The sequence below is a fragment of the Pongo pygmaeus genome, chromosome 11, assembly GCF_028885625.2.
Source record: "Pongo pygmaeus isolate AG05252 chromosome 11, NHGRI_mPonPyg2-v2.0_pri, whole genome shotgun sequence".
Taxonomy (NCBI): Eukaryota; Metazoa; Chordata; class Mammalia; order Primates; family Hominidae; genus Pongo; species Pongo pygmaeus.
The window spans coordinates 25535890-25561519 of record NC_072384.2 but is presented as its reverse complement, the minus strand read 5'-3'; the positions used below and the strand labels follow the sequence as shown (position 1 = coordinate 25561519).

At 42.2% G+C, this 25630-nt stretch overlaps 1 protein-coding gene across 13 annotated transcripts in view; it reads left to right on the top strand.

The window, feature by feature from the left end:
- The window catches only part of CFAP221 (cilia and flagella associated protein 221), a 114413-nt gene that overhangs the window by 65338 nt on the left and 23445 nt on the right, over positions 1-25630 (top strand). For all 13 annotated transcript variants that reach the window (XR_008501143.2, XM_054478757.2, XM_054478761.2 and 10 more), the window contains 8 exons: positions 29-116; positions 3177-3266; positions 7964-8062; positions 17928-18033; positions 19990-20123; positions 22186-22266; positions 22882-22989; positions 23079-23213. Coding sequence is in view for 12 of the 13 variants with exons in the window: in XM_054478757.2 (XP_054334732.1) it covers positions 29-116; positions 3177-3266; positions 7964-8062; positions 17928-18033; positions 19990-20123; positions 22186-22266; positions 22882-22989; positions 23079-23213 (841 nt within the window). In the remaining variant the exon portion in view is untranslated. The remainder of the gene's footprint in view (positions 1-28; positions 117-3176; positions 3267-7963; positions 8063-17927; positions 18034-19989; positions 20124-22185; positions 22267-22881; positions 22990-23078; positions 23214-25630) is intronic.

The following is a 25630-nucleotide window of genomic DNA, read 5'->3' as shown; positions in this document are numbered from 1 at the left end:
GGACACAGTTTTTTTTTTTTCTCCCCAGGCAGGTGCACCTTGGTAAAGATCCTATGTCTTTTAAACTTAAAAAGGAGCTTACTGAGGAGTGGCAAAAAGCATGCGCCAAATATAAGGTCAGAGTTACTGCTAATTTGCTATCATTTGTTTCACTAGATGTTTTTAAATTCCTACTATATGCCATATGCCAGGTGGAGGAAAACCCACAGTTAAGTTGGGAGTGGGAAAGGCTGATGACAAGTAAATTGTCAACCATAAATCAAGACTGGCTATAAATGTCACCAGAGACCTATACTAAGTATTGTGGGGATTCAGAAGCCAGAGAGGAGAGAGAACTCATCTGATTGGAATGCTTCCTAGAAGACATTGTATAATTTTTTGAAAAGTAGCAAAGAGGACAAAGGCATTCACATGGAGGGAATGGCTCAAATTTGCGCTGGAATTTTGAGTTGGGGTCCCCTGTCCCATGATCTGCAGAGCATGAAGACAAAAGAGACCCAAAGTTGGTAACCAGGACCCACATCAGAGACAGATGCAAATGATAGTCCCAAGTCAGAGACCCTCAAAGGGGCTGAGCAGAAAAAGGGAAACTGGGCTGAGGGGAGTGGGACCACACCTGGGGTGCCAAGATAGCCCCTGTAGGTTCAGGGATGGGAACTGTGGGACTGTGCAGCACCCATGGCCTCACCATGCTTTGAAGATGGTTGTTACCTACACACAGGTGCAGAGAACACTGAGGACAAGTCCACAGTGGCTAAAACACAGAATACACATGGGCCAGAGGAGACAGGGGTTGGCTGGGGCTCTGTGTCTGAATTTAATTGGTAGGACTTGCAGAATGATCACATATTATATTAATTGGCTCAGACTGCCATAACAAAGTACCACAGGCTGTGTGGCTTAAAACAACAGAAATTTATTTTCTCATAGTTCTGGAGGCTGGAAGTCCAAAATCAAGTTCTCAGCATGGTTGATTCCTTCTGAGAGCCATGAGTGAAGGATCCATTCCAGACCTCTCTCCTTGGCTTATCGGTGGCCACCTTCTCCTCATATCTTCATGTGGTCTTCCTCTGTGTCTGTGTCCTAATCTCCTCTGATATAAGGACACCAGTCATATTGGATTAAGACCCACTGTCACAGCCTCATTTTAACTTGGTCACTTCTTTAAAGACTCCATTTCTAAATACCATCACATGCTGAGTTCTGGGGGTTAAGGCTTCAATACAGGAATTTCGAAGGGACACAATTCAACCCGTAACACAGATTTTTGAGCTGGGGAATGTGAGGTTCAGGTAGACTGACTGGGCAGCGGTGGATGGGAGGGATTGGGGAAAAACATTTCTTGTCAGATATGAATCTGTTTCTCATAGAGAATGTACTTTTCTTTCTAGATTTGGAGTCCAACTAGATATTTAAATAAATTTGTCTTATTTTTCTTCATTTTTCATAAGACAAAAGAATATAAAATCATTACATTGGTAAATCTTTGCATTTAGAAAAAGCACATATTAGATGTGCATTTAAATTTAGTTCCACGTGTTCAGATTCTTTGCATGCTTTCTTAAAAACAAAACATCAAGTATTGTCTGTCAACCCAACAGTGGAATGCTGTTTTCTAACCTTTTTAAAGGTGAAGTTGGCACAGACATGCCCAGATCAGTCATTGTGGGCATTGAGGCTGTGGCTGCGGGCAGTGACAGCCAAGGAGCAGTCCCATCCTTAGCATGGCTCCTGGAGCAAGGAGGATGAGCAGGCAGCCCAGACGCCCTGGAATATGGGAGATCAAACATCTCAGGGACCCCATTCTGTGTGTCCAGGGGATTTTATCTGAGAGATTAGTCCTGGCAGGTGACCCAGTGGCATGGAACTCCTGGAGGCCCCAGGCATGTGGTGGAAACAAAGAGGAGAAATGGTGGGGGAAGGAAGGAGTTGGCCTCAGAGTGAGATGGCACAGCCCTCAAGGATGATGAGCTTTTACTCATCATCAAATCAGCAGTGTCTTAATAAAGATATAATAAATCTCCCTTGTCATTATTCTAGCTAATGATCTGTTTGCCAGTCCCTTATTTATATTGCCTATTTTATTTTACTCCTAATGCTGGTGGGGGTCTGGGTCTCCCCACGAAATTTGTACTTTGAACTTAATGTGTTCAGTCTCAAACTCAACTTCCCAATATATGCTAGTCAGAGCTAGGCAGCTCACCACCCTGCTGACAATAACACACCTCTCTTATTTCTGAATAGGGTGTTAATGTGATGATCAGAATAGATTTATTCCAAATAAGTCTTTTAAAATTTTTATAAACAGTATACTTAAGAGCCAAGCTGGTTTTTGAAGTTACCCAACAAACAATTAATAGAACACACAGATAGGCAAAAACTAACACCATCTGCGGCGTACGCAGTCCCCTTTCCCACCTGGGCAGATACATATAGACACTGAACCCATCCCAGCCAGCCTACCCCAGGAGTCATTGTTGGCTCCTGGGAATAAGAAAAAGGGCCCAGGCGCCATCAGGTAAGCAGGCAGGTGAAGGAAGGAGAGCAGTCTGGGTTCACTCACCTCCAGGGAACCGCAGATTGCTTTACAGCCCAGGAAGACCTGTCAGCTGCCACCACCCAGGAGAAGGGAGGAATCCCCACGTGCCTTCCTTAAAACCTGACACCTGGATAATTGACTCTGAGGAGCTTAAAACTTTACAGGGACGTTAAATGTCTTTTTAATGAAATTTGTATAGTCCCATAGTTACAGTTTCCTAAAATTCTTTCTATGAATGTTAAGTGTCTTGGAAATAATTTCCAAAGACACTATCTTTTAGTTATAAAAAGAAGGTATCTACTTGGGAGGCTGAGGCAGGAGAATGGCGTGAACCCGGGAGGCGGAGCTTGCAGTGAGCCGAGATTGCGCCACTGCACTCCAGCCTGGGTGACAGAGCGAGACTCCGTCAAAAAAAAAAAAAAAAAGACAGTATCGAGTCTGTGCTTTGATAAGAGCTCCGTATGTTTAAACAGTGTAATCATACTGATCTTTTTTACCCACTTGTGTTTCACCATTTCCAATGGGAACGTCATGGGTGGATTTGGCCAATTGCTTAATGGGTTTCTACAAGTTTTAAAGACAAATTGTTTTATGCATTTATATTCAACTTAAATTATTTTGATGATTAAAAACCCAGCTAGATAGAGGAGATCCTATTTTGGATGAGGAATTTCAGCGACTTCAAACAGAAGTTAGCCATAAACGGGTCGTTCGCAATCAAGAAGAGGTAGGTAACTTTCCTTTATTTAGAATCTGATTATTGGCAGCTCTTTAAATGCTTATTTTTTTTTTTTTTTTTTTTTTATTATTATAATTATTATTATTATACTTTAGGCTCTATGGTACATGTGCGCAACATGCAGGTAAGTTACATATGTATACATGTGCCATGCTGGTGCGCTGCACCCACCAACTCGTCATCTAGCATTAGGTATATCTCCCAATGCTATCCCTCCCCCCTCCCCCCACCCCACAACAGTCCCCGAAGTGTGATGTTCCCCTTCCTGTGTCCATGTGTTCTCATTGTTCAATTCTCACCTATGAGTGAGAATATGCGGTGTTTGGTTTTTTGTTCTTGCGATAGTTTACTGAGAATGATGATTTCCAATTTCATCCATGTCCCTACAAAGGACGTGAACTCATCATTTTTTATGGCTGCATAGTATTCCATGGTGTATATGTGCCACATTTTCTTAATCCAGTCTATCATTGTTGGACATTTGGGTTGGTTCCAAGTCTTTGCTATTGTGAATAATGCCGCAATAAACATACGTGTGCATGTGTCTTTATAGCAGCATGATTTATAGTCCTTTGGGTATATACCCAGTAATGGGATGGCTGGGTCAAATGGAATTTCTAATTCTAGATCCCTGAGGAATCGCCACACTGACTTCCACAAGGGTTGAACTAGTTTACAGTCCCACCAACAGTGTAAAAGTGTTCCTATTTCTCCACATCCTCTCCAGCACCTGTTGTTTCCTGACTTTTTAATGATTGCCATTCTAACTGGTGTGAGATGGTATCTCATTGTGGTTTTGATTTGCATTTCTCTGATGGCCAGTGATGGTGAGCATTTTTTCATGTGTTTTTTGGCTGTAAATGCTTATTTTTTTAAATGCTAAACAATTTTATAGAAATCCTTTACCAAGAGATATTTAATACTTTTTAATTTGCATACATTTTCAGAATGTTACTATATTTTTGCAAGTAAAGTATCAAAACTTGTAATTCATGTTTCTCTTGAAATGAACAGCATTACATACTTTGGCCACTCCTTTTCATCCCTCTACTTTCTCGTTTTGGGTCTCCTTTTTTGTTTTCCTTCATTCTCCAAGCCCCTGTCCACAGGTCCTCAAGGTGGGTCCCTTGGCCTCTGTTCATTATCCCCCTTCCTTTGGTAGAAAGGATTCAAAATCAGATCTGAGTCAGAAGCCAGAGTCCTAGTTACAACTCTATGACAGATTTGGGACCTTGGCAAGCCTCTTGGCTGTGGTGCCTTACTGTTCTCAAATCTAAAATGAGTACTGTGGCCCCATCCACCTGATTATCTCTGTCTTGTAATATTAGTTCATTTTCACACTGCTATGAAGAAATACCCAAGGCTTGGTAATTTATAAAGGAAAGAGGTTTAATTGACTCACAGTTCTGAATGGCTGGAGAGGACTCAGGAAACTGACAATCATGGCAGAAGAAGAAGCAAACACTTCATTCTTTACATGGTGGCAGGAATGAGAAGAATGAAAACCAAGCCAAGGGGGAAGCTCCTTATAAAACCATCAGATCTTGTGAAAACTAAGTCACTATCATGAGAACAGGATGGGGGAAACTGCCCCCATGATTCAGTTATCTCTACCTGGTCCCTCCCATGATGTGGGGATTATGGGAACTACAATTCAAGATGAGATTTAGGTGGGGACATGGCCAAACCATATCATTCTGCCCCTGGCCCCTCCCAAGTCTCATGTCCTCACAATTTAAAACACAATCATGCCCTTCCATGAGGGTCACGTGGGGTTATGGAAACTACAATTCAAGACGGGATTTGGGTGGAAACACAGCCAAACCATATCATTCCACCACTGGTCCCCCAAATCTCATGTCCTCACAATTTAAAACACAATCATGCCCTTCCAACAGTCCCCCAAAGCCTTAACTTATTCCAGCATTAACTCAAAAGTCTCAGTCCAAAGTCCTATCTGAGACAAGGCAAGTCCCTTCCACCTATGAGCCTGTAAAATCAAAAGCAAGTTAGTTACTTCCTAGATACAATGGGGTACAGGCATTGGGTAAATATACCCATTCCAAATGGGAGAAATTGGCCAAAACAAAGGTGCTGCAGGCCCCATGCAAGTCAGAAATTCAACAGTGCAGTCATTAAACCTTAAAGATCCAAAATTATTTCCTTTGACTCCATGTCTCACATCCACGTCATGCTGATGCAAGGGATGGGCTCCCGTAGCCTTGGACTGCTTTGCTCCTGTGGCTTTGCAGGGTACAGCCTCCCTCCCAGCTGCTTTCACAGACTGTCATTGAGTGTCTGTGGCTTTTCCAGGTGCACAGTGCAAGCTGTCGGTGGATCTACCACTCTGGGGTCTGGAGGATGGTGGCCCTCTTCTTACAGCTCCACTAGGCAGTGCCCCAGTGGGGACTCCATGTGGGGGCTCCAACCCTACCTTTCCCTTTGTACTGCTCTAGCAGAGGTTCTACATGAGGGCTCCACTCCTGCAACAAACTTCTGCCTGCACATCCAGGTGTTTCCATACATCCTCTGAAATCCAGGCAGAGTTTCCCAAACCTTATTTCTGGACTTCTGTGCACCCACAGGCTCAACACCATGTGGAAGCTGCCAAGGTTTGGGGCTTTCACCCTCTGCAGCCATGGCCTGAGCTGTACCTTGGCCCCTTTTAGCTATGGCTGGGACACAGGGCACTGAATCCCAAGACTGCATAAAGCAGCAAGGCCCTGGGCCCAGCCCACAAAACCATTTTTCCCTCCTAGGTCTCCAGACCTGTGATGGGAGGGGCTGCCATGAAGACCTCTGACATGTCCTGGAGACATTTTCCCCATTGTCTTAGTGATTACATTTGGCACCTCATTACTTATGTAAATTTCTGCAGCTGGCTTGAATTTCTTCTCAGAAAATGGATTTTTCTTTTCTATTACATCATCATGCTGCAAATTTTCCAAACTTTTATGCTCTGCTTCCCCTTTAAGCATAAGTTCAATTCCAAACCATATCTTTGTGAATACATAAAACTGAATGCTTTTGACAGCACCCAAGTCACCTCTTGAACACTCTGCTGTTTAGAAATTACTTCTGCCAGATACCCTAAATCATCTCTCTCAAGTTCAAAGTTCCACAGATCTCTAGGGCAGGGGCAAAATGCCCCCAGTCTCTTTGCTAAAACAAAGAAAGAGTCACCTTCATTCTAATTCCCAACGAGTTCCTCATCTCCACCTGAGACCACCTCAGCCTGGACTTCATTGTCCATATTACAATCAGCATTTTGGGCAAAGCCATTCAACAAGTCTCTAGGAAGCTCCAAACTTTCCCACATTTTCCTTCTTCTTCTGAGCCCTGCAAACTGTTCCAATCTCTGCTTGTTACCCAGTTCCAAAGTTGCTTCCACATTTTCGAGTATTTTTATAGTAGCACCCCACTCCTGGTACCAATTTACTGTATTAATTAGTTTTCACTCTGCTGTGAAGAAATACCTGAGGCTGGGTAATTTATAAAGGAAAGAGGTTTAATTGACTCACAGTTCCACATGGCTGGGGAGGCCTCAGGAAACTTAACAATCATAGCAGAAGGAGACACAAACACATCCTTCTTCTCACGGCTGCAGAAGCGAGAAGAATGAGAACCAAGTGAAGGGAGAAGCCCCTTACAAAAACCATCAGATCTCTTGAGAACTAACTCACTATCATGAGAACAGGATGGGGAAAACTGCCCTCATGATTCAATTATCTCTATCTGGTCCCTCCCACAATACCTGGGGATAATGAGAACTACAATTCAAGATGAGATTTGGGTGGGGACACAGCCAAACCATGTCACTGGTTAAAAGTCCAGCTTTTAATTTTAACAATGATAAAATTCTAATCTCCCACCTCCATCATTCTCACTTTTTTTTTGCTGGGTTTGCCATATCTGAATTATTTTTACCACATTTCTCCCTGTCCTCCTCCTCACTAGATTTATTCTGGCCACAAAGTCTTGCCAATGGCTCTTCCATGGGCCATACCAGAGTCCAACTTTTGGGTGTCCCCCATGACTAATCCAACAGGTTTTTCTGTCTGTATAACTGATCCTCTTCCCTCTCCTCTGCAGCTCATGGCATAAGCCAAAGTAAGGCTGATTCCCTTCTGATGTCTCTTTTTATATAATTTCCTTATTCAAGAACCTACAGTGCCTCAGGCTCTGGCCAGCCTCACTATACCCCCAGGCACTCTTTCCTCCTTATTCATTTACTAACTTAGATACACTGGTGCCCAGGACATGCAGGCACATGTGGGACAATACATGTGTCAGCACTGGGCATGCAGGGCTGAGTAAAGTAGTCCTTCCTAGGCAGGGGATCTCACAGCCCACCCCTTTCAATTCTGGATGCACTGTCAGCACCACCACATGGGATTGGTGACTTTATTCTTCCTCAAAGTCACATGTGTTTGCTTGAGCTTTCCTAACTAGACTATAAGTTTCTTAAAACCCTAATCTTGTCTTCCACTTTTGGCCCCCAACTCAAGAAGTGTTCCTTATAATGCTGTGTACACTAAAAGTGCTTAATAAATAAATGCTCACTAAGCAATACAGCAAATAAATAACAACTTGATTTGGGATCAAACTCTAAAATGTTTTTATTAGATGTTTATGACAGGAGTTAAAATTTAAATGTAAGATGTGCCTATATTTTATATTCACAGAAAATCAAGGAATTTCATCCTACTTTTGATCCACTCATTAATAACACTTGGCTCAGCAGGTCCAGGGCACAAAAACGGTTTCAACATGTTGCACGCAAGGTAAGTCTCAGCACCATCTGGAAATGTTGATTTGTTTACTCATCAGCATAAGGAAATCAAGCAATGGTGGTTTGATAACATCTTTATTGAGATACAATTTACATACCATAAAATTCACCCTTGTAAAATGTACGTCAGTCATTTTTAGTATATTTATAGAGCTGGGCAGCCATCACCCCTATCTAATTTTAGAACATTTTTATCACCTCAAAAGGAAACTTGGTGCCCATTTTCAGTCACTCTCCACTCCCTCCTCCCCACAGCCCCTGGCAACCAATAATCTACCTTCTGTCTCTACGGATTTGCCTTTTCTGGGCATTTCATATAAATGGAATCATACAATATGCAGCCTTTTAAAAAATCAATTTATAAATTTATAATTGACACATAATAGTTGTACATATTTGTGGGGCACAGTGTAATGTTTCAATGCATGTATACATTATATAAGAATCAAATCAAGATAATTACCATATCCATCACTTTAAACATTCAATACACAGCTTTTGGTAACTGCTTCTTTCATATAACTTATTTCCTAGGCTTGTACATATTTTAGCATGTATCAATACTTCATTCTTTTTATGGCTGAATAATATTCCATTGTATGGATAGACCACATTTTCTTTATCCATTCACCAGTTGATGAAAGTTTCAGTTGTTTTCACCTTTTGGCTATTATGAGTAAAAATGGGATATTGATCAGTTACTTCTAGGGAGAACAATTGAGAATGTCTGAGGGATCATACCTCTAGCATCCAGGCTTAATGCGTGCCTTTCAGAGTTGTCATCTCCCTTCTGTGGCTTCCTCACCCTCATGCTGGTCCTCCAGTGGCTTCCTGTTATCAGGATAAAACGAAGACTTCTGAGCCTCATATGCCAGTAAAGGGTGTCATGTGACCCCTGGTCTGGCCACAGCCACACCCCTCTAGCAGCTGCTGTCCTCTCGTTGTCCCAGTCTGGTCTGCCACACACATCATACTCATTCCCTGCTACTACCTCTGTGAATCTGCTCTCAGCTCTGACTATAGTGCCTCCCCAGCTCTGCTCCATGGGACTGCATCTGTCCTTTGGGCCACCCTGAGTCCACTTTTCCTACAAGAGGCCATCCTTGTGCACTTTAGTATTTAGGGATCTCCTCGGTGCTGTGTGCTTCTTGTGCTGCCTGTAAATCTCTCATCTCTGTCACTTGTGTGTGACTTCCCTGGTGGGCAGGGCCACATTTGAAGCCAGGGAGAGCAGTGTATAAAGCCTGGGCTGTGGAGCAGACTGCCTGCACTAATTCCTAGTGCTGCTTCCTTGCACTTTCTGATCCTGGACAAGTTATATAACCACTGTGTCTTAGTTTCCTCACCTGAACACTGAGGAGAATAATGAGACCTGTCTCCAAGTGTTGTTGTGAGGATCAAATGAATGAATATGTATAAGGGACTTCAAATGTTGTGTTACAGCTTGTCTTTCAGGCAGTCTTCTCAGCCTGGACTTGTAGCAGTCTAGGTAGAGGGAGGCAGAGCTCACTGCCTTGGGGACCTACTCACCAGCTTCCAAGGCCCCATGACCCTCACCTATTTACCAGCCTCCAAGGCCCAAGAGCCAGTGTCCCTGGTAAGGCTTTCCCTGGGTGGTCTCTGCATATGTGCAAACAGAGGCCACCATGACATGCTCAGGGCAGGGAGGACAGTGGTAAGAAGAGGCAGCACAAAGCTGTGCTCCCAGGGAGGAAAGCACAGCCATTGACAATAGAAAAACAACAGCAAGAGACTGGCCAGGCTGGCTTGTTGCTAATGGGACCACCTTGGTCCTTCTGCATCGAGCCCTCCAGCCTGAAAAAGGGTATCAGCAATGATGGGCTTTGTTCTGAGTGATGGCTCAGCCTGTTCCTCACATGCCAAAGCAAGCCCTGTCAGTTCTACATGCCAATGTGTCCCCAGCCAATGCCTTGCCTAATCTCCTCAACTACAGCCACAGACCAGGCTCCCAGCATCTCTTGCCTGGACCATGGCCACAGGTTCCCCTACATCCAGTGCCACATGGCAGCCAGAGTTGTGTTTGCAAAGCTAAAAGGTGACAGTGTCTCTCCCCTGCTGAAACCCTCCAAAGATGTTCTGTAACAGTTGAAATAAAATACACAATTTTTATCAAGGCTACCAGGTCACATTGGATTTCTCTGTCCTTTAAACATGTCTCCTTTGTTCCAGCATCAGGACCTCTGCACTGGCTGTCTCCTCTGCTCAGAACTCTCTTGCCAACATCTTTCCATTGTTGTGCTCTCACCGTTCAAGCCTTGCCTCAAATCTCACCTCTGCAGAGGCCTTCCCTCATTATCCTTGCATAAGTGGGCAGGCATCCTACCTCCCGCCCCTCCAGTCATGGCCTCAGGCCCTCTTATTTTCTTCAGGATATTTATCTTGGTTTTTTCTCTTGGTGTTTATTGTCATCCCACTTCGCCTCCTACACACACTTGGAATATCAGCTCCTTGTGGGCAGGACATTTATTTGCTCCTTACTGTATCTCCAGTGCCTTGCACAGGACAGGGCACTGAGTAGCCACTTTATAATATTTGTTAAATAAAAGAGCCATTTGGGCTGGCAATATGGCCGAATAGGAACAGCTCCTGTCTGCAGCTCCCAGTGAGACCAATGCAGAAGGCAGGTGATTTCTGCATTTCCAGCTGAGATACCTGGCCCATCTCACTGGGACTGTTTAGACAGTGGGTGCAGCCCATGCAGGGTGAGCTGAAGCAGGGTGGGGCATCACCTCACCCAGGAAATGCAAGGGGTTGGGGAACTCCCTCCCCTAGCCAAGGGAAGCCATGAAGGACTGTGCCATGAGGAACGATGCACTCCAGCCCAGATACTACAATTTTCCCAGGTCTTCACAACCCGCAAACCAGGAGATTCCTTCGGATGCCTACACCACCAGAGCCCTGGGTTTCAAGCACAAAACTGGGCAGCCATTTGGGCAGACACCAAGCCAGCTGCAGGAGTGTTTTTCATACCCCAGTGGTGCCTAGAATGCCAGCAAGACAGAACCACTCACTCCCTTGGAAAGGGGGCTGAAGCCAGGGAGCCAAGTCGTCTAGCTCAGCGAATCCCACCCCCATGGAGCCCAGCAAGCTAAGATCCATTGGCTTGAAATTCTCGCCGCCAGCACAGCAGTCTGAAGTCAACCTGGGACACTTGAGCTTGGTTGGGGGAGGGGCGTCTGCCATTACTGAGGCTTAAGTAGGCGATTTTCCCCTCACAGTGTAAACAAAGCCACCAGCAAGTTCAAAATGGGCGGAGCCCACTGTAGCTCAGCAAAACCACGGTAGCCAGACTGCCTCTCTAGATTCCTCCTCTCTGGGCAGGGCATCTCTGAAAGAAAGGCAGCAGTCCCAGTCAGGGCCTTACAGATAAGACTCCCACTCCCTGGGACAGAGCACCTGGGGAAAGGGGCAGCTTTGGTGCAGCTTCAGCAGACTTAAACATTCCTGCCTGCTGGCTCTGAAGAGAGTAGCAAATCTCCCAGCACAGTGCTCAAGCTCTGTTAAGGGACAGACTGCCTCCTCAAGTGGGTCTCTGATCCCTGTGCCTCTTGACTGGGAGACACCTCCCAGCAGGGGTCTACAGATACCTTATACGGGAGAGCTCCAGCTGGCATCTGGTGGGTGCCCCTCTGGGATGAAGCTTCCAGAGGAAGAAACAGGCAGCAATCTTTGCTGTTCTGCAGCCTCTGCTGGTGATACCCAGGCAAACAGGGTCTGGAGTAGACCTCCAGCAAACTCCAGCAGACCTGCAGCAGAGGGGCCTGACTGTTAGAAGGAAAACTAACAAACAGAAAGGAATAGCATCAACATCAACAAGAAGGATGTCCAAACAATAACCCCATCCGAAGGTCACCAAATCCAAGACCAAAGGTAGATAAATCCACGAAGATGAGGAAAAACCAGTGCAAAAAGGCTGAAAATTCCAAAAACCGGAATGCCTCTTCTCCTCCAAAGGATCACAATTTCTCGACAGCAAGGGAACAAAACTGGATGGAGAATGAGTTTGACAAATTGACAGAATTAGGCCTCAGAAGGTGGGTAATAACAAACTCCTCCAAGCTAAAGGAGCATGTACCAACCCAATGAAAGAAAGCTAAGAACCTTGAAAAAAGGTTAGAGGAATTGCTAATTAGAATAACCAGTTTAGAGAAGAACATAAATAACCTGATAGAGCTGAAAAACACAGCACGAGAACTTCATGAAGAATACACAAGTATCAAGAGCTGAATCGATCAAGTGAAAGAAAGGATATCAGAGATTGAAGATCAACTTGATGAAATAAAGCATGAAGACAAGATTAGAAAAAAAAGAATGAAAAGGAATGAACAAAGCCCCCAAGAAATGTGGGACTATATGAAAAGACCAAACCTACGTTTGATTGGTGTACCTGAAAGTGATGGGGAGAATGGAACCAAGTTGGAAAACACTCTTCAGGATATTATCCAGGAGAACTTCCCCAACCTAGCAAGACAAGCCAATATTCAAATTCAGGAAATACAGAGAACACCACAGAGATACTCCTCGAGAAGAGCAACCCCAAGACACGTAATCATCAGATTCACCAAGGTTGAAATGAAGGAAAAAATGTTAAGGGTAGCCAGAGAGAAAGGTCAGGTTACCCACAAAGGGAAGCCCATCAGACCAACAGCGGACCTCTCTGCAGAAACCCTACAAGACAGAAGAGAGTGGGGGCCAATATTCAACATTCTCACAGAAAAGCATTTTCAACCCACAATTTCATGTCCAGCCAAACTAAGCTTCATAAGTGAAGGAGAAATAAAATCCTTTACAGACAAGCAAATGCTGAGAGATTTTGTCACCACCAGGCCAGCCTTACAAGAGCTCCTAAAGGAAGCACTAAATTTGGAAAGGAAAATCCGGTAACAGCCACTGCAAAAAACATACCAAATTGTAAAGACCATCAACACTATGAGGAAACTGCATCAATTAATGGGCAAAACAACCAGCTAGCATCATAATGACAGGATCCAATTCACACATAACAATATTAACCTTAAATGTCAACAGGTTAAGTGCCCCAATTAAAAGATACAGACTGGCAAATTGGATAGAGAGTCAAGACCCATCAGTGTGCTGTATTCAGGAGACCCATCTCACATGCAGAGACACACATAGGCTCAAAATAAAAGGATGGAGGAATATTTACCCAGCAAATGGAAAGTTAAAAAAAAAAAGCAGGGATTGGCTGGGAATGGTGGCTCATGCCTGTAATCCCAGCACATTGGGAGGTCAAGGCAGGCGGATCACCTGAGGTCGGGAGTTCGAGACCAGTCTGACCAACATGGAGAAGCCCCATCTCTACTAAAAATTCAAAAATCAGCTGGGTGTGCTTGTGCATGCCTGGAATCCCAGCTACTCGGGAGGCTGAGGCAAGAAAATCGCTTGAACCCGGGAGGCAGAGACTGTGGTGAGCTGAGATCGTGCCATCGCACTCCAGCCTGGGCAACAAGAGTGAAACTGTCAAAAGAAAAAAAGCAGGGTTTTCAATCCTAGGCTCTGATAAAACAGACTTTAAACCAACAAAGATCAAAAAAGACAAAGAAGGGCATGGTAAAGGGATCAACACAACAAGAAGAGTTAACCATCCTAAATATATATGCACCCAATACAGGAGCACACAGATTCATAAAGCAAGTTCTCAGAGACCTACAAAGTGACTCACACTCCCACACAATAATAGTGGGAGACTTTAACGCCCCACTTTCAATATTAGAAAGATCAATGGGACAGAAAATTAACAAGGATATTCAGGACTTGAACTCAGCTCTGGACCAAGTGGACCTAATAAACATCTACAGAACTCTCCACCCCAAATCAACAAAATACACATTCTTCTCAGCACCACATTGCACTTATTCTAAAAGTGACCACAAAATTGGGAGTAAAAGACTCCTCAGCTAATGCAAAAGAACAGAAATCATAACAGTCTCTCAGACCACAGTGCAATCAAATTAGAACTCAGGATTAAGAAACTCACTCAAAACCACACAACAACATGGAAACTGAACAACCTGCTCCTGAATGACTACTGCGTAAATAACGAAATGAAGGCAGAAATAAATAAGTTATTTGAAACCAATGACAACAAAGACACAACATACCAGAATCTCTGGGACACAGCTGAAGCAATGTTTAGAGGGAAATTTATAGCACTAAATGCCCACAGGAGAAAGCAGGAAAGAACTAAAATCGACACCCTAACATTACAATGAAAAGAACTAGAGAAGCTAGCAGCAGACAAAAAAATAACTAAGATCAGAGCAGAACTGAAGGAGATAGAGACACAAAGAACCCTTCAAAAAATCAATGAATCCAAGAGCTGGTTTTTTGAAAAGGTTAACAAAATAGATAGACTGCTAGCCAGACTAATAAAGAAGAAAAGAGAGAAGAATCAAATAGACACAATAAAAAATTATAAAGAGGTTATCACCACTGATCCCACAGAAATACAAACTACCATCAGAGAATACTAGAAATATCTCTAGGCAAATAAACTAGAAAGTCTAGAAAAAATGGATAAATTCCTGGACACATACACCCTCCCAAGACTAAATCAGGAAGAAGCCAAATCCCTGAATAGACCAATAACAAGTTCTGAAATTGAGACAGTAATTAATAGCCTACCAACCAAAAAAAAGCCCAGGACCAGACAGATTCACAGCCGAATTATACCAGAGTTACAAAAAGGAGCTGGTACCATTCCTTCTGAAGCTATTCCAAACCACAGAAAAAGAGGGACTCCTCCCTAACTCATTTTATGAGGACAGCATCATCCTGATACCAAAACCTGACAGAGACACAACAAAAAAAGAAAATTTCAGGCCAATATTCCTGATGAATATTGATGCAAAAATCCTAAATAAAATACTGGCAAACCAAATCCAGGAGCACATCAAAAAGGTTATCCATCACGATCAAGTCAGCTTCATCCCTAGGATGCAAGGCTGCTTCAACATATGAAAATCAATAAACATAATCCATCACATAAACAGAACCAATGACAAAAACCACATGATTATCTTAATAGATGCAGAAAAGGCCTTTGATAAAATTCAACAACCCTTCATGCTCAAAACTCTCAATAAACTAGGTATTGATGGAACGTATCTCAATAAGAACTATTTATGACAAACCCACAGCCAATATCATACTGAATGGGCAAAAGCTGGAAGCATTCTCTCTGAAAACCGGCACAAGACAAGGATGCCCTCTCTCACCACTCCTATTCAACATAGCATTGGAAGTTCTGCCCAGGGCAATCACACATGAGAAAGAAATAAAGGGTATTCAGATAGGAAGAGAGGAAGTCAAATTGTCTCTTTGCAGATGACATGATTGTATATCTAGAAAACCCCATTGTCTCACCCCCAAATCTCCTTAAGCTGATAAGCAACTTCAGCAAAGTCTCAGGATACAAAATCAATATGCAAAAATCACAAGCATTCCTATACACCGATAATAGACAAACAAAGAACCAAATCATGAGTGAACTCCCATTCACAATTGCAACAAAGAGAATAAAATACCTAGGAATAAAACTTACAAGGAATATGAAGGACCTCTTCAAGGAGAACTACAAAGCACTGCTCAAGGAAATAAGAGAGGACACAAACAAGTGGAAAAACATTCCATGCTCATGGATAGGAAGAATCAATATTGTGAAAATGGCCATACTGCCCAAAGTAATTTATAGATTCAATGTTATTCCCATCAAGCTACCATTGACTTTCTTCACAGAATTAGAAAAAAACTACTCTAAATTTCATATGGAACCAAAAAAGAGCCGGTATCGCCAAGACAATCCTAAGCAAAAAGAACAAAGCTGGAGGCATCATGCTACCTGACTTCAAACTATACTACAAGGCTACAGTAACCAAAACAGCATGGTACTGGTGCCAAAACACATATATAAACCAATGCAACAGAACAGAAGCCTCAGAAATTATGCCACACATCTACAACCATCTGATATTTGACAAACCTGACAAAAACAAGCAATGGGGAAAGGATTCTCTATTTAATAAATGGTGTTGGGAAAATTGGCTAGCCATATGCAGAAAACTGAAACTGGACCCCTTCCTTAACACTTTATACAAAAATTAACTCAAGATGGATTAAAGACTTACATGTTAGACCTAAAACCATAAAAACCCTGGAAGAAAACCTAGGCAATACCATTCAGGACCTAGGCACAGGCAAAGACTTCATGACTAAAACACCAAAAGCAATGGCAACAAAAAACAAAATTGACAAATGGGATCTAATTAAACTAAAGAGCTTCTGCACAGCAAAAAAAACTATCATCAGAGCGAACAGGCAACCTATAGAACAGGAGAAGATTTTTGCAATCTATCCATTTGACAAAAGGCTAATATCCAGAATATACAAGGAACTCAAACAAATTTATAAGAACAAAACAAACAACCCCATCAAAAAATGGGTGAAGTATGTGAACGGACACTTCTCAAAAGTTGACGTTTATGTGGCCCACAAACATATGAAAAACAGCTCATCATCACTGGTCATTAGGGAAATGCAAATCAAAACCACAATGAGATACCATCTCACGCCATTTAGAATGGCAATCATTAAAAAGTCAGGAAACAACAGATGCTGGAGAGGATGTTGAGAAATAGGAAAGCTTTTACACTGTTGGTGGGAGTGTAAATTAGTTCAACCATTGTGGAAGACAGTGTGGCAATTCCTCAAGGATCTGGAACCAGAAATACCATTTGACCCAGCAATCCCATTACTGGGTATATACCCAAAGGATTATAAATCATTCTACTATAAAGACAATTGCACATGTATGTTTATTGCAGCACTATTCACAATAACAAAGACTTGGAACCAACCCAAATGCCCATCAATGATAGACTGAATAAAGAAAATGAGGCACATATACACCATGGAATACTATGCAGCCATAAGAAAGGATGAGTTCATGTCCTTTGCAGGGACGTGGATGAAGCTAGAAATCATCATTCTTAGCAAACTAACACAGGAACAGAAAACCAAACACCGCATGTTCTCCCTCATAAGTGGGAGCTGAAGAATGAGAACACATGGGCACAGGGAGGGGAACATCACACACCAGGGCCTGTCGGAGGGTGGGTGACTAGGGGAGGGATATCATTAGGAGAAATACCTAATGTAGATGGCAGGTTGATGGGTGTAGCAAACTACCATGGCACGTGTATACTTATGTAACAAACCTGCATGTTCTGCACATGTATCCCAGAACTTACAGTATATATTAAAAAAAAAGGGGGGCTGCTTACAGAATGGAAAGTGATGTAAATTATGGAATGAACAATCCCCTCAGCCACAGCTCTGGGCTCAGATAGCACTCACCTGCAGTAGCATCAGCTCTGAAGGCAAAGCTCATTGGTATGCAGTTAGCATTGCCCGTAACCCACAGTGCTATTGCTGCAGAATCACCCGTGCCGTTTGTCCTTCAACTCTGAAAATAGCACAGTGGTAGCATTACTATTCAGACATATCCAGAAGAAACAACAAAGAACTAGTCATTCTTTCCACACTGGAAATATGAGAAAATCAAGGCTCATAAATTGGGTGGGACAAGGCCAGATGACAACTTGGTCTTTTTTGTATTCAGGCAAGTCAGTATTGCCCAGACTTTGAAGTCCCTGTGGCCACAGTCTAGGGAGAGTAGCATGCCACACTCCCTGTGGACTCTGACTTACAGTGGCAGTCTCAGCTCTTAGTGTGGTTGGGGAAAGTGAATTAGGTTGAATGCCAAAATGAGCATGTGTTGATTAATAATTTGAAATCATTGTCCACTCCAATTTCAGGTCATGATTCAGGGACGATTATTCAATATGCTGAGTGCTGTTCGTGAAATGGACAAAGAGAGTATACTGAGAAAGATTGGCCAAGCAAAACAATCGATAGCACAAGGTGAAGTATGGCTGCAAAGCACAGAGATGCCGAGACTGATCATGCCTCTGAGCGTGAACTTTCCTTAGAATGAAGTTAGCTCTATGCAAATAAAAAATTTTCACCAGTCACAAATATTAGTTTCCTATCCTTGCTCTAACAAATCACTTGTGCCTTCTGCTTCCTTTTGTCACCAGAGACTAGGGTAGTCATCATTTATACTTGCTGATTGACTGGCTGAATCTGGTATTTTCTCAACCTAGCATTTACACATTAAGCCTTTTAAACTTAATGGCTTAAAACAATGCAAATTTATCATCTCACAGTTCTGGAGGTCAGAAGTCTAAAACGAAGGTGCTGGTAGGGCTGCTCTCCCCCTGGGGGCTTCAGGAGAGCCCAAGTCCTTGCCTTTTCCAGCTCCTGGAGTCCACCTGCATTCCTTGGCTTATGGCCCCTTCCCCACATGACTCTAACCTCTTGCTTCTGTCCTCACATCTCCTTGTGTGAGTCTGACTCCCCTGTTTCCTTCCTATGCAGACTCTGATTACATAAGGCCCACCTGTCTAGTGCAGAATAATCCCCCATCACAGAGGCCCATCTGCAGAGTGCCTTTTACCATGGAAGATAACACATTCACAGGCCCCTGGGAATGGGATGTGGGTACCTCTGAGTGCCATTATTCAGCCTATCTCATGATATAAAGTGGATCTCTGTGCCAGGTTTGACTGAAATACCTACCCACTTGACAATGAACAAGGTCCCCCAACCCCAAACCAAGTTGTAATGTCTGTGAAGTTTGGCTGTGGCTAGACCTCCTGTTTTGTGCCCTCTGCTTCCTCTTGTCACCAGAGACTAGGGTAGTCATCATTTATACTTGCTGATTGACTGGCTGAATTTGGTATTTTCTCAACCTAGCATTTGCACATTAAGCCTTTTAATCTTGTATTGTCTTTCCCTAAGTTAAGGAAATTTCCATGCTGGCCACCATGGCCACTGTAGTACATGCCTGTAATCCCAATACTTTGAGAGTCCAAGATGGGAGGATCACTTGAGCCCAGGAGTTCGAGACAAGCCTGGGCAACATACATAGTGAGACCCCTGGATAATTAAAGATTATCCAGGACTGGTGGCATATGCCTGTAGTCCCAGCTACTCAGGAAGCTGAGGTGGGAGGATCAGCTAAGCCCAGGAGTTCAAGGTTGCAGTAAGCTATGATCGCGCCACTGCACTCAAGCTCAGGTGATAGAGCAAGACCTTGTCTCTAAAAAAAAAAGAAAGGAATTCCGATCCCCTGATGCCCAGCTTGGCTGGGACTGTTGGAGGCCCACTCTCAGTAGCTTCTGGGAGCCCAAACACCATATCACCATCTTCTCCCAATACATATATTCCCAATCCACAGTTTGTTTGCCAGCCTACAAGCAGGCCCTGATCTTTCCAGACTCTTCCTCCCTTCCTAGCCTGAGCCTCTGAGCCTGGCTCAGCCTTCCCCGTCCTCCCTAGGCACAACCACACTCCCATCTGCCACTCCACTGAGACCCAAATGTGTGTTTTGTTTTTCAAAATATTGTACAAAATTTTAATGATTCTCTTTCTTCCTCCTATATTATTTTTTATCTCTGGTGTTGAAGTTTCTAATAAAGAAACATTTTTTTCTAAAAAATTATAAAATTTACCTGTGAATTCCATGGGGTTGTATAGAAAATGTCTTCATTTACTTCTTTAATCTTTTTCTTTGCTTAATTCATCAGAGATATTTTAATTATGAATTATAGTTTTTTGGAAATAAAGATAAAATTTTTTTAACCAGAAAGGAGGTTGAGGTAAGGAACCAATGGGACAATAGAAGTGTATATATATATATATATATATACACACACACACCCACTAATTGGTATATGGAAAATATGCAAATATATGGTGATTTCCCATAAAAATACCTTTAGTACCCCCTAAAAGTGCCATTTTTTTCACCCATAGAGGCGAATTTCTTCAAATTCTTCCTGAGGCGGATCAGTCAGGATGATTATACCAGCCGGTTCTCTGTGTCGCCCAAGGAGGTGCTGCCCTTTGCTTTCCCAGACTGCAGCCCACCCCAGGACTCCAATGAGCTGGTAGGTGCCGTCAGGCTTGGTGGCGGGGAGTGGACATGATCATGATCGTGTTGGGCAGGTACAAGGCAAGCCCTGCCTCAGCCTCAGTCTCTTCACCTCCTCCCAGAGGCTCCAAAGGAAGACCAGGAGAGTATTAGCAGTGGAAAACCAGGGATCATCTCCTGCCATCTGCCTTGCTCCTGATACACCTGCACAGAGGGTCCTTCCCAGCCTGAAATGCAGCATGAGCACTGACTCCCGCCCAACTGCCCTGGAACTGCGCCTGAGTGCAGAAGGGCAGAGAGAGGAACCAAGAGGGCCCCACCTGGCCCAGGGAGGCAGGCTCTGGTCAGCTGGGCCCTTCTGCTGCCTGGGCAAATGGTAGAAGTCAGGGAAGGGCAGCCCTCAAGTCTGGGCCTGACCTCATAAGAAGGGAATGTGGCCCCAGAAACTGACAATCTAACCCATCAGACTCACAATACACTTCTCTCTCTTTCTCTCTCTCTCTGGGATGTGCGTGCATGTGTGTGTGTGTGTGTGTGTGTGTGTGTGTGTGTATCTTTCTCTCTTGGGGTAGCAGGAGGTATAATGGCTCATCCTTCTTCCCTTCTGGGCACAACAGTGCATTATTGAAAAAGTGAGAGTTAACCCTTAGGTTGTATTTACTATATGTCAGGCAGTGTCTTAAGTCCTCCTTGTTCACCTCATTTAATCTTCAACAAATCTACATGATAGGTTTACCATTTTTCAAATGAGGAAACTGAAGCACATATTCACATAGCCAGTAATAAAATGTTGCTAGAGTTCACATCGTTAGTAATAAAAAGTATACTTAAATCAATATTGCAAGTGCATGTGCAAAATACTTTGTTAATTTCAAAGAATAAATGTCATTCACATTCTAAAATATTTTTAAGCATTGCAGGTAATCTACTCAAGAATTACAGAACTGAATTTAGAAATTCCATATGTTTTCTGCTTTCGATAATTGTGTGACTTAAAAGAGCAGAATAATTAGTTCCTAAGAAATAAAAATCCTGTTATTTTCAAGCAACAATAAATGTCTGACACTTGGTAATTAATGGGATGAAGAGGTTGATGGGGTAGAAAGAGATCCTCACTGTGCAGTGGAGCCCCCCTCATTATTTTGAATAGTTTGAAGCTGATATGTTTCATTTGATATTTTAGTGCTACAAAGACTTCACTGCTGCTCAGGGTTGTTGAAAAATAGGGAGCTCAGCATTCCTGTCTATAAAAAAGAATCTATTAATTTATTTCATAAATACTGTATTTCATCAATTCTAAGATGCCTTTTTCTTATGTTTAGCATCTAGAAATTGGGAAATGGTATTATTGTGGCCTATTAATGTTTCATCATATTAGTTTAGTGATGGTGTATTAGATTAGGGGATGTATGCTATTTTTTGAGTGCCCGTCATATTCAGGCACCATCCAGATCCTCTGGGTGTTTGAGGCAGACTAGCATGCAGGAAGTGTATTAGGTAGTGCTTCAGGGGTTCGCACCTGTGGAAGGCAGGCAGAGGGGACAGGATTGGGTGGAGAGAGAAGTAGGACTGGGGTCCACCTCAACAAAGGCATCAGCTGGGCCTGTGAGAACTCTGAGGCTGGCACAGGGTGAGAGGACACAGCATGTTTCCCATGGCTTCAACCCGCCATGGAGGTGAGCTGCCTGGGAGGAGTGCTTGACTCTGACTGAGGCAGTGCCCTTCAGATGAGGCAGCCCCTGAAGAGGGCTCCCCCGCCCCCAAGAGGTGTTTCTATCCCTAAACTCCTGGCAGCTAGGGGCTGAGTCCTTCAAGCCTGAAGAAGTTTCTGAGTGACACATTGCAGCCTCCACAACCGCAGAAAATAAAAGAGACTCATATCCACTATGAGACATGGAGGAGGGGGTGATCAGGGCTGCCTTCCTGCCCTACAGATCAAGTGGCAACTGTGGTTGCAGGAGGAGTTGCTCTGAGAGTAGAACTGGTCATTAATATTTCAAAATGTGATGGAAACAGAAGCGTAGCCACTCTTGCTCAGTGGTGATTCTCTGTTCTTTTTTTTCCCTTTCACATTTTAGGCTCCTGATGGCCTTGGACTGGTCCCAATTAAGTCTTCAGAAGTTCAAATCAAGCAGAGTTATTCCTTCTTCAATCTGCAGGTCAGACCTGTCACATAAATTAATTAATTGAGTTTCTTATTAAGTAAACAAAATATTCTTGAATTTGAATTGCAGTGTTTTATAGTTTTGCTTTATGGTAGATTACACTGTGTGGCACACTCTGCTGCTATGGGATGGCATATGGGAGGCAGAGCAGATCCTTTTCTCATAGTGTGGCTTATGCAAACCAGGATTTCTACTCTGTGGATATACCTATATCATGCATATATGAAGCTATCTGAACTACATATATTAGAAACTTCAAGAAAAAATACAAGATAAAGTGAGCAAAAATTAGTCAGCCTTTCTTGAGGTATATGACCACTTCTGTTTTTGAAAATGAAAATATTTTGGTGTGCTTCTACACTTAAGCCGTGTAGTATGGTTGAGTAATCATGAACACTCATGTGTGCTGAAACCCAGAACAGGGCTCAGGACTTTCACTAAAGCCTGTCCAGTGCTGGTCTAAACCAACAATAGCCACAATCCGATGACTACAATGTGGTGCTTGTCTTACTTTTATCACCGGGAAGCTCGGAAATGCTGTTGTTGAGAAGTAGATCCCACCAAATGGTAACAGGTTTTTAAGGATGTTCAATCTTCTTTCACCTTCAGGTTCCTCAACTGTACAAAATTAAGAGATATCAGCCATTCTCTGTCCACAAGTCTTCAACAAGTTACAGACCTCAAAAGCTTGCCCGAGCCCTAAAGCAAGGAGCTGAGGTAACACACCCCCACCTTCCAGAATCTCTCTCATCTTTTTCCTCTTATCCTGGCATCAAAACTAATGTGCTGCCCTTGGTCTTTGTTAGGATGAAGTCACCACCATTGTAGCCCTTCCGAAACAGGACTCCACAACTCAGCTCTCTGGCAAGACATCAATCTTGAGCATGAAACCACCTGAGGCCTTAACCATGCCTCTAGATTATGATCCTCTGTATGTTTTTGTAAGTGACAACTGGCAGAAGCCTTGTTTTCTGTGTTTCTTTATTTCAACAATTACTCTACAGGAAACAGCATTCATTGGGAATATTTTTTCTCTTTGGAATTTCAAGTGTTAAACAATATTTGACCTTTAAAATTGTTTGCCAGCCTTTATTTTTTGGAGAATATCAATGATTCCGTCTTTTAGCAATTCCTGCATTTTTAATGAAAATAATTTTGTGATCTTTTCTAAATATCTATAATATGTACGTATACGCCGAAGAAGAAGTTAAAAAAGAAATTAGCAAGTATTTTTAAGTGAATGAAAATGAAAACAAACAAAAAATCTGTGGGGAATTAATAGCACTACACACCTACACTGGAAAAGAAGAAAAGTTTCAAGTTAATGTCCTAAGCTACCCCTTTAAGAAACTAGAAAAAGGAGAGCAGATGAAACCAAACTAAGCAGAAAAAAGAAATAATAAAGGTCAAATTGAAAATCAATGAAATAGGCCAGGCAGAGTGGCTCACGCCTGTAATCCCAACACTTTAGGAGGCCAAGCCGGCGGATCACTTGAGGTCAGGAGTTTGAGACCAGCCTGGCCAACGTGGCGAAACCCTGTCTCTACTAAAAGTACAGAAAAATTAGCCGAACATTGTGGTGCCTGCCTATAATCCCAGCTATTCAGGAGGCTGAGGCAGGAGAATTGCTTGAACCCAGGAGGAGGAGGTTGCAGTGAGCTGAGATCGCGCCAGTGCACTCCAGCCTGGGCAACAGAGCAAGACTCCATCTCAAAAGAAAATCAAATGAAACAGAAAGCAGAAAAACAATAGAGAAAAACTGGTCCTTTGAGAAGATCAATAAAATGGATAAACCCGTAACCTAACTGATCAGGAAAAAAGGCAAAAGGCACAAATTACCAATGTCAGGAATGAGAAAGGTGACATCACTACATATTCTACAGATTTTAAAAAGATAAGAAGTTAATATTATGAAAAACTTTATGCCAGTAAATTTGATGACTTAAGTTAAATATGCAAATTCATTAAAAGGCACAAACTGTAAAATCTTATTTAAGAGGAGATAAATAGCCAAAATAGCTTTATGTCTGTTAAAGAAATTGAATTTTTGGTTGAAAACTTTCCCACAAAGAAACCTCCAGGCCCAGATGCCTTCACTAGGGAATTCTGCCAAATATTTAAGGAAAGAATAATACAAAATCTACACAAGCTCTTCCAGGAAATGGAAGAGAAGAGACTAATTCCCAAATCATTCTAGAGGCTAGTATTACTCTGATACCAAAGCCAGACAGAGATATTACAGGAAAAAAAAGAAAAGATCAATATCCTTCATGAACATAGATGAAAATATTTTTAACAAAATTTTAATAAATCAAATTAATTGCTATATAAAAAGGATAATGTATCATAACCAAATAGGGGCTTGAACCAGGAATACAAGATTAATTTAACATTAAAAAACTCACCGTAGTTTACATATAACACACCAAAAAGGAAAAACATCTCAATAGTAACAGAAAAATTATCTTACATCCATTCCTGATGAACACTATCAGCAAGTGTGGGATAGAAGGAAACTTCCTCAACCAAATAATGGTCATCTATTTAAAACCTAGAGCCAACATCAAACTGTGTAGTAAATGACTGAATGCCTTCCTCCCAAGATCAAGAACACTAATTCTATTCAGGATTATAAGTATAGCCAATGTAACAAGACAAGAAAAATAAATAAAAGGCACCCAGATTTGAAAAGAAGACATAAAGCTCTCTTTATTTACAAAAAAAAAATGATTGTCTATCTAGAAAATACAATGAAATCTACAAAAAAAAACTACTAAAACTAATAAGGGAATTTAACAAGATTGCAGGATGCAGAATCACCATATAAAAATCAATTATGTTTCTGTATACTAGCAACAAACATTCTGAAACTTAAGTTTCAAAAGCCATATCATTTAACAATAGCATCAAAACATGTGAAATATTTAGAGGTAAATATGACAAAAATGTATAAGACCAGTACACTGAAAATTATAAAACATTACTGAGAGAACTCAAAGAAAACCTAAATAAATGGAGAAATAAACAGATTAATGGAACAGAATAGAGGATCCAGAAATATATTCATTCATACATTATGGTCAATTGATTTTTGACAAAGGTCAGAGATAATTCATTAGAGAAAAGATAATCTTTCAACAAATAGTGCTAGAACATTTGGATATCTATTTACCAAAAATAAAAATAAAAATTTCAATTAGTACCTCACACCATCTACATAAATTAATACAACATGGATCATAGACCTAAATAGAAAACCTGAAACTATAAAACTACTAGAAAACACATAGAAAATCTTTGTGATCTTCAATTAGACAAAGATTTCATAGATAAAACACCAAAAAACCACAATCCATAA